This window comes from Marmota monax, unplaced genomic scaffold (genome assembly GCF_021218885.2).
Source record: "Marmota monax isolate L192 unplaced genomic scaffold, Marmota_monax_Labrador192_F-V1.1 WCK01_AAM20220418_F8-fsc00404, whole genome shotgun sequence".
NCBI lineage: Eukaryota > Metazoa > Chordata > Mammalia > Rodentia > Sciuridae > Marmota > Marmota monax.
In genome coordinates, this window is record NW_026694380.1 from 610,267 (window position 1) to 619,384 (window position 9,118).

At 52.1% G+C, this 9,118-nt stretch overlaps 2 protein-coding genes across 2 annotated transcripts; both read right to left on the minus strand.

Moving 5' to 3' along the window:
- Positions 1-159: 159 nt before the first annotated feature.
- Positions 160-3,460, minus strand: Ager (advanced glycosylation end-product specific receptor). The gene is made up of 11 exons (XM_046467841.2): positions 3,319-3,460; positions 3,040-3,146; positions 2,731-2,923; positions 2,485-2,549; positions 2,293-2,380; positions 2,013-2,195; positions 1,742-1,872; positions 1,412-1,553; positions 1,108-1,134; positions 542-668; positions 160-421 (listed from the first exon to the last, which is right to left on the minus strand). Exons 1-11 carry the CDS (start codon positions 3,368-3,370, stop codon positions 325-327), a joined length of 1,212 nt encoding a protein of 403 aa, XP_046323797.1. The 5' UTR covers positions 3,371-3,460; the 3' UTR covers positions 160-324.
- Positions 3,461-4,654: 1,194 nt separating this feature from the next.
- Pbx2 (PBX homeobox 2) lies at positions 4,655-8,854 on the minus strand. The gene is made up of 9 exons (XM_046467840.2): positions 8,619-8,854; positions 7,669-7,742; positions 7,205-7,452; positions 6,916-7,106; positions 6,605-6,740; positions 6,352-6,505; positions 5,890-5,978; positions 5,686-5,772; positions 4,655-5,552 (listed from the first exon to the last, which is right to left on the minus strand). The coding sequence occupies exons 1-9, from the start codon at positions 8,837-8,839 to the stop codon at positions 5,460-5,462; spliced, it is 1,293 nt and encodes a 430-aa protein (XP_046323796.1). The 5' UTR covers positions 8,840-8,854; the 3' UTR covers positions 4,655-5,459.
- Positions 8,855-9,118: the final 264 nt, after the last annotated feature.

Sequence of the window (9,118 nt, forward strand, 5' to 3'; positions counted from 1 at the left end):
AAATAGATGTTTGGTATAGTGAGAGCAATGTGGAAGCCTCCTTCAGGGCTCTCAAGGTGCAGGGGATAAGTCCCTCCCCCAACCCCTTCACACTCTCTCTTTCTCTGTCACACACACACACACACACACACACATACACATAAACAGAAGACACAACAGTATGGGCAAGATGTATCAGGTGTTTATTCAGCATGGTTTGTGGAGGGCTCTGGTTGTGGAAGAAAGTGTGTTGAGGTGGGGTAGAGATTGTACGGGGTTTAGGGCCAGCACAGTTCAAGGGAAAAAAGCAAGGGAACTGAAGGACAGGATCTGACTGGGGTCCCCTTAAGACCCTCCTGTTCCACTTTCGGCTGCCTCCGGCTCCTCTGACTGATTTAACTCTGCACGTTCTTCCTCTTCCTCCTGGTTTTCTGGGGCCTTCCTAAGGAGGATTGGGGAGAATTCCACATATGGCTCCTAGCTCTCCATTGTTCCATCCCCCACACCCCTCACTGGCTGCCTAGAAGCCCTAAATCTGAGGCATCTGGCTTTCTTCACTCACCTCTCCTCTCCTTGGCATCGCCTCCTTCTCCGCATGATGATCCCAATGAGGAGGGCAGTTATCCCTAGGCCTCCCAGGATCCCCAGAGCTAGGGCTAGAATTCCCAGCCCTGATCCTCCCACAGATCCTGTAAGGAGATAGAGAAAATTGAGGGCACAGCCTTCACTTTTTACCATTCCTTCCTTTCTTTCTTTCTTATTTTTTAGTTGTAGATGAGACACAATACCTTTATTTTATTTATTTATTTATCTTTATGCGGTGCTGAGGACCTAACCCAGGGCCTCACACATGCCAGGCGAGCATTCTACCACTGAGCTACAACCCCAGCCCCACTATTCCTTTTTTTTTTTTTTTTTAACCACGATTTATTTATTTATTTTTTTAGTCATACATGACAGCAGAATGTATTTCGACATATAATACATACATGGAATGTACATACATCAATCATATTGTCTATTCTATTCTGCTGTCCTCCCACTATTCCTTTCTTGTTGACCATCTCCCCAGTCCATGTGGAAGGGACTGTCTGCTTTTCTCTGACTCTGTTCCAATTAATCCCTCACCTGTGGTTGGCCCCTCCTCGCCAGTTTCTGGAAGAAAAAGTTGGGGCAAGTCAGAAGGAAAGACTTCAGTTTGGGAAAGGACTGTTTGCTGGGAGCGACAGTGGAGTCTTTCCCTCTGGTTCAGAGGAGAGAGGCTGGGCTGTTCTCTTGGCAGGATTTGGGTGGGGCAGAGACCTGGGTGTGGGTGCATTGAGGGTGGGGTAGGATGGCTCTTGGGGATAATGCCAGAAGGGATAGAGAGTTGGAGCCTACTATGTCCCTCATCCCAGGCCCAGGGTCTCAGGAATTTGGGAAATGGTCTTACCTGTAATGCTGATGCTGATAGCAGGGCTTTCCTGGGACCCATGGCTGGGATGTGTAGCAACGCAACTGTAAGTCCCCTGGTCCTGAGGCCCTACCTCAGGGAGGAGCAGGATGGGGCTAGGGGGAAGGGGCAGGGGCATGCCCTGGTGGAGGAAGGGGGACACTAGGCTATTACAAAATCCCCATCCACATGTCTCCATTGCCTAAGATACCCTGTCTTCTTTCGCAGCTCCTTGCCCACCTTTCCTCCATTAGCCCTCTGCTCTTCTTCCAATTGCCAGTTACTTCTTCCAGTTGCCACTCTACCTCCCAGCTCCCCCTGGTCACTCACATCCTTCACCCAGTGAATTTGAGGAGGGGGCTGAGCAGGGGCTTCACAGGTCAGGGTCACGGTCCCACCACGAACTACTGCTCCCCCTTCTGGTTCCACCACCAATCGAACTTCCTCCAGAGGCACAGGCTCTGAGGGCAGGAAGGGGCACGAGGTTGAGTGTTAACACCTGGGAGTGGTCATGGTGAGTGTGGGCTTGACCCCTGCCTCCGGGAGGACCATACTTCCAGAACATGTTCACTGGAACTTGGGGCTCTCCCCATCTGCTCACCCCAGACACTGGGCTGGATGGGGGCTGTGTTCAAGGCCCGGCGCCTGGGAATGCCTGGGCTGAAGCTACAGGAGAAGGTGGGGTGGGCATTTCCACCCCGGGCTGGGGTCACCATCAGTTCTGACTGGAGTGTGAAGAGCCCTGTCTCAGGGTTTCTCCTGATCTGTTCCTTCACAGACACTCCTATGGGAGGGAGGACAAGAGAAGACATCCAGGTGGGAGATATTGATCCAAGAAGAAGGAAGCTGTGGGGCAGGGGGGTGTGCACCTGGGGACTCACCTTTTCCATCAGGTATCAGGGGTTTCCCATCTAAGTGCCAGCTAAGAGTTCCCTCAGGGTAACTTCCCTCGGACACACATGTCCCCACCTGAAGAAAGAGTGGTAACATCATTGAAAATGTGAGATATATTCATACAGTACATAACCACATTCACAGGACCACTTTCTGCTTCTCCCGCTTCTTTCCACTACCTTATTTGGGACACCGGCCATGAGTTCAGAAGCAGGATCTATAATTTCTGGCTTCCCAGGAATTTCTGCAGGAGGGAAAAGTCCAGTCAGAGGCTGCAGCTTTGAAGGTTCCCATTCTCCAGGTGTGATAATGTAGGTAGTGAAGTCAGAGGTCCTCACACACCAGGGCCAAGAAGTCAAGGGCTGGGAGTGAAAGCTTTTTCTTAGATGAGAAGTGGGCCTTGGGCAAGGCCCTGGAACCCTTACGGTAGACTCGGACCCGGTAGTTGGACTTGGTCTCCTTTCCATGCCTGTTGGTTGCCCGGCACCGGAAAGTCCCCTCATCCTGGATCCCAATTGCTGGAAGGAGGAGGGAGCCATTGGGGAGGACACGAGCCACACTATCCCAGGGGCTTCCCTGGGGAGACAGGATCTTCCAAGCCTCTGTCCGGCCTGTATTCTGGAGACAGAGAAGGGCCTGAGCAATGCCAGTTCTCTGGGAAAGTCTGATCGAACAGTGATGGGGATGCAAGCTATCACAGGTCTCTATGAAAATTGGGACAGGGCCCTGCTTACCAGTTTCCATTCCAGCTGCTGGGGTGGTTTCTTGGGGGCGCCCTTACAGTTCAGCACCAATGGCTCTCCAATCCGGGCTGTGATATTTTGACTGCCTACTACTGCCCCTGGGAAACAGCACTGAGGTAGAAGGGGCAGGAAGGGAGATAGGCTAATGAAATTAGGGGAGCGTGGGTTAAGAACTTGAAAGCAAGTGTCCAAGATCTAGAAAAATTCCAGGGAAATTATGGGCAAAGTGTTTTCTCCAGGGAGAATCATTGGGGGCAGGGAATGGCTCACCCCATAGACTGAGGACCAGCAACCAGGTTCCAGCCGTTGCCCCTGCTGCCATCCTGCTTCTTTCCTAGGCTCCTGTCTGTCCCTTTCCCTTTAGTGGTCACCGCCCTGGGTGGGGCTTGCACCCTCTCCCCTGCCCCCATCTCCCAGTCTTGTCCCTTTGCAGGGAATGCTAGGAATTCATGCTTCTTGAACAAGAGTCCTTCAGGTGCTAGAAGCAGTAGTTCTTACCTCACCCTTGGGCACTGCCAACTCTGGACACAACCACTTCCCTGGGGGTGAGGAGTGTACCTCTTAAGGTCTCATTCTCTTAGAGCCCCCCACTGCATTCATATTCCATCATTCCTTTGCTGAGGGCTGCCTGGAGCCCCATTTTGACTAGGCATGGTTGCTAAGCAACAGGGTTCAGCTGTTGTCTCCAGGGATGGACTTGGGGCCTGAATGAGGAGGAACAGGGTAGGGGACTGGGAAGAAATCTATTGGGGCTTTGAGAGAAAAATTTTTTCTTCTAGGGTCTTTCATTTTTTGAAAAAAAATTCTCAACTAAACCCAGGGAAAAAAGAAATTTCTTTATTTAAAACTGAATTGTTTTTCTTTTCTGTGAAACTACAAGTTTACAAGTGAGGAGAGAACTGCCCCTGGCCCCGTGCCTCCCACCCCCCACCCATCACACTCCCAACCTGTTCCCCAATCCTGCTAGGATCTTTAATGGGAGGGGTTCCCCACTCTTGACAGTCTTGTAAAATCCTGAGGATGTTTGAGGGGATTAGATAGTAGGATTCAGGGCCAAGGATGGGACAGTGTTTTTTCTTCCCCCATACCTGGATTTTTGCAACCTCCCACCTCTCCCCACCCCCTTAATTTTGGTGAGAAAAAGATACCTCATTTTGGGGGAAACTGAGGGAAATACATATATAAGCACCCAACCCATATTTAACATATTTGGCAAGAATCCCCTCTCTGTTCTTTATCCTCCAATCTGCAAATGACAATTAAAGAAAAAAAAAAAGATTTAATTAAAAGATGTGTCACATGGGGAAGGTGGCAACTTCAATTTCTTCAATTGTTGAGTTTAGCCCGCCCAAGGGTTGTGGGAAGGGGGTTGGATATAGGGGGCCAGCAAGGCAAACCCCTTACTGCCTCTGCTCCAAATACAACAGAAACTGCCTGCATAAGCAAAGAACACCTAAGTGATTTTAGAGGGAAGGGCTTGGTGTTCTGTAAAATTCACTTTCTGATGAACAGGCATAGAGCCAGGTGGGCTTCTTCACTAGTATTGTTGGTTCCCCTCTTATGGAGACCCCTTTGGCTATCACCTCTAATATGGGAAAGCAAGAAATTATATTAAAAAAGTATGTTTATTTTAAAAAAGAAAACAAAACTACTTCCCCATACTAAAAAATTAAGAGCCACCACCACCACCACCACCACCAAAAAATAAAAATAAAAATAAAAGACGATACAGATGGATCCCAGGGTTTCGTTTCTTTAAAAACAAAAACAAAAAACAACAACAACAAAAATCCCAAAGCCCAGTCAACAATTCCCTAAAGTAGCAGAAACTCCCTCCGAGGTAGATATCTGAGTCAGACACTCTCGTCCACCGAGCGATTCTATTGGTTTAAGATGAGCTGCATATGAGGTAATAAAGCCGTCTGGAGGGGAAGGGGGTGGGGATGCACAGGGGGCGTGGCCCATGTCATTTGTCCAGAAGTCGAGTCCCCATTTTTGGCATCTCTGGGTCGGGCAGGGCTGACATCTCCAGATTCCAGAGCATATTAGCAGGGTGGGGAGGGTAAGTGGGGGAGTACACAGAAACAGAATAGTTGTATGTGAATGTGTATGGCGGGGGTGAGAAAAAGGGGTCTGAGAAATAGGTGTCTGATTTGCTGTGTAAGAGAAAAGGGGGAAAAGACAAAAAAGGAAAAAAGGAGGAGATAGACCCCACTCCCCTAAAGGGCCCCATTCTCCCTGCCATGTAGTCAGCACCCCCAGCACTGAGAGTCTAATTGGGGAGGGTTGACCCCATTCGCCCTTCTCTTTCTTGTGCTTCTCCTGTTAGGGGTTTGTCCTCTGGATGCCTGCGTCCTCTTCAAGAGTCGCCTTATGAGAGCCCCCACCCCCCGTGATCCTGAGGGGCAAGATCAGTTGGAGGTGTCAGAGTGAACACTCCCTGGTCCCTCTGTGGGGGATGTCACTGAAGATGGGGTCACAGCTTCCTGCCAGCCGCCATTTGCCTGGAAAAAGGGAGAAAGACAGTAGTAATAGGGTCCTGGAAAATTCTGTGGAGGTGGGGTGGACAACACTGCTTGGGGAAAGGCCCTCCCAACATGGTAAGAGCGAGTGAGAGTGAGTTGAGTATCCACTCACCCTCATTTCCCGAGGGCTGTACATCTGGCCTCCTCCAAGGTTATCCCCATAGCCTCCTGGCCCCATGGAGTGTCGGAGTGATTCCACCTGCAGGCAGCAGAGGAAGGTAAAACAGTGAAAAGAAGCCTCAGAGGATGTCTTGTACCCTAAAGAGGAGAAACAAGAGTTTGGGAAAGTCCCACTCAAGGAGATAGGGCACCTGACCTGGGAAGCAGAATAGGAATCTCCGTTGAGCCCAGGCATCCCCAGAAACATGTCTCCGGATCCTGAGAGATTGAAAGAACCGCCAGAGCCTTGGAGGAGTAAAGAGGGAATTAGAGAAGAGTATAATGGAGTCTGTGGTGGCAGACAGGAGATGAACACAACTCTCAGGTTCCAGAAAGCCCTCTAAATTAGCTCTGTAGGGACATATGTATAGCTGTATACAAATTATCCACAAAACAACATTCCAGCACTCAGAATAGATTCCAAAGCCTTCCCTGGCCACCCACTGGAAGAAAGGCTGAAGCAACTTCATTGGAATGGCCTATGTCCACTGACATTACCACCCCATTTCAGCTTGGTCCCTCTCAACCCCCAAAATTCTCTGATAGGATCATGCCTAGATAGGAAGTGGGAACAAAAGCAGGAAGTATGTAAAACAGCCAGGGTGGCAGTGAGCTCCACCTGCAGAGGAAGGGGGTGTTGGGGAGCTTGTGCGGCTGTGGCCCCCTTGGGTGACTGATACGGCAGTCTTGACAGCGTAGATGTTTGCCTCTTCTTGGAATTTTCCAATATTTTTCTTATACCGAATTCGCTTATTACCAAACCAATTGGAGACCTGTGGGATGGTGGGCAAAGAGAGTCAGGTGGAAACCCCTCATTGAGTAGGATCTGAGAGCTTTCTGCCCAAAGACTCCTTCCCAAACTCCCACATTACCTGAGAGACAGTGATGCCACACTTCTTGGCAAGCTCCTCCTTAGCCTCTTCACTAGGATATGGGTTACTCAGGTGGGAGTAGAAATACTCATTTAGGACTTCAGTGGCCTGTTTGCTGAAGTTACGGCGTTTCCGTCTACAAAGGATGGAGAAGAGTAGCGAGGATGTTAGCATCCTGGCAGCCATACTGTGGGACTCTAGGGGGCATCATTGTGTGGAGTACCATGTTATGCAACATGGTGGCTCAGGGTCTTGGAGAGAAATGGGAAAGAGCCTGGTACTGGGGGCTGGTCTTAGTCCTTGGTCCCCACCTGGCATCCAAGAAACGGGAACGAAGGATCATGACGGCCTCACAGGTACTCTGCTTGAGCTGCATCTGGATGGCGCTGAACTTTCGATGAATGATGCTCACCATGCGCTCCATTTCCTTGGGTGCTACGGGCCGCGTGCGGCTCTGCTCCCTCAGCAGGTTCATGACATGGGTTGTAAACTCGTTACATGCCTGTAGTGGGGAACAGGTGGGCTGGTGAGAAGCCCTTTGGCTTTAGTATTCCCTCCAAAGAGCTGCCTCCTCCACCCACCCTAGCTTCCTCTCCTCACCTGCTCATACTTCTCCAGCTCTGAGTGGTAGATGTGGCGGATCTGGGCAAGCTTGCTTCGATAGTCCGAGTGTTCGATGGAATTGTCAGGGGACACACCACCCCCAGAGGCTGCTGCGGCTGCAGCGGCTGCAGCTGAGCCTCCCCCCTTCTCAGGCCCAGCCACACCCTCTGCCAGAAGCATGTTGTCCAAGCGCATCAGCTGTGGGTCCACTGGCTCCTCCTCTTGGGAGCTTCGAATGCTGAGGCCTAGCATGCAGGTAAGTAGACTTAGGGACACGACACCCCTTACCCAAAGTTCAGTCTTCCTGTTGCCTCCTGTAAACCCAAGTCTACAGGCTTTGGTTCCTTCCCCAGTCTCTCTTAGCAATACCTTTCCTCAGGGTCCCAAGTTGTCAAACTCAGCCCCATAGTAAACATGGCTGTCCCCAGAGTTGAGGATTCAAGAGGGAGACCCCCACATACCAGTTTTTTCCTTGATTTCACACAGGACACTAAAGAGAGCAGGCTTCATTCTGTGGCAGTTTAGGGCGTGTTTCCTTAGGAAGAATGGGAGTAGAGAAAGAAAAGTTGAGGAGCTAAACAGCAAGGGAACCATAGCAGTGTGAGAGGGCAAGGAGAGAGAAGAGGAAATCTGCAGAGGAAGAAAGCAGAGTTGGGGGATGGTTCCTGGGTAGCAATCAGCTTCTGAACATGGGAAAGCTATTCAGCTTATTAGCAGATATTGGCAGAAGGCAAAAGGCACCATGGTGGGCTGGGGACTTTGGGAGTTGGTCACGAAAAGCTGTGAAGAAGGGATTTGGGGGAAACTGGAAAAATGAGAGTGACTAGGTAGATTTCAGAAAAAGGGATGGATGCTAAAGGGGAGAAGGATCAGAATTTTGAGGTGGCAGAGAGGGGTTGGGGGTGCCCAGGTAAGGGAGGAGTTCGGTATAAGGTATCTAGAAAGGTCCTGGGGCTAAGGGAGGGAGAAGGGTAGGTGAGGACCCTTGGAGGCTGGGGCCATGGGTTGGAGAGGACTGTCAGGACCTTTGGGAAGGGGTGTTGAGGTCCCAGATCTGGAGAGAATGGGGCAGGCTGGGTGGAGAGTTAGGGGAGGAAACAGCATGGTCTAAGAACAGTTTGTGAGTCTGGGAGCCAGAAGGGGGCTCCGGAGATGACAAGGGATGAGTGTGGGGGGTCAGCAAAAGGTTAGGAGGGGGAGACCACCTGGGCTTCCCTCTGGAGGTTTCAGGGCCTGGGGGTGAAAGGAGGTTTTGAAAGAGATCACTTCGCTCAGGGATCCCAGGCTACGGGAGAGAAGAGAGCTGTAGGATCCTGAGAGGGCCCTGGAGTTGGGGGGGGGCTCCCAGAAGACTCAGCTTGTGAATGGGGTCCTGTGGGTCTGTGTGGGGTCCCGGGGTGGGGGCACTCACTTGGCCTGGGCCTCGTCCAGGCTCTGGTCGGTGATGGTCATTATCTGCTGCAGAATGTCCCCGATGTCTTGCTTCCCTCGGCCTCCCGGGACCCCCCCGCTACCCCCACCGGGGTCTCCGCCACCGGGAGGCTCGCCAGGGCCCCCAGGTTCCCCACCCACCAATCCCAGGCCCCCCCGGCCTCCGCCTGGAGGGGGCGGCCCCAGTAGCCGCTCGTCCATAGCTGGGGGGGGCCCTGAGGCCCCCTCCCTGCTCCGCCCCTCCCCCCGCCTGGTTACTTCCCCCCCAAACTCGCTGGGGCCGCTGCTCCCTCCGCCCCAACCCCCGCCCGTCTCCCCCTCTCCTCGCTCCCCCGGGGGTTCACCCCGGCACTGAAGGGAGACCTGGGGTACCGGCTGGGCCCCCCACAGGAGACCCCGGCCCCCGGCGGCGGAGAAAATGGAGCCGGAGAGAGAGAGGAGGCCCAGGCGGGGGTGTGTGTGAGAGAGAGGGAGGAGGGA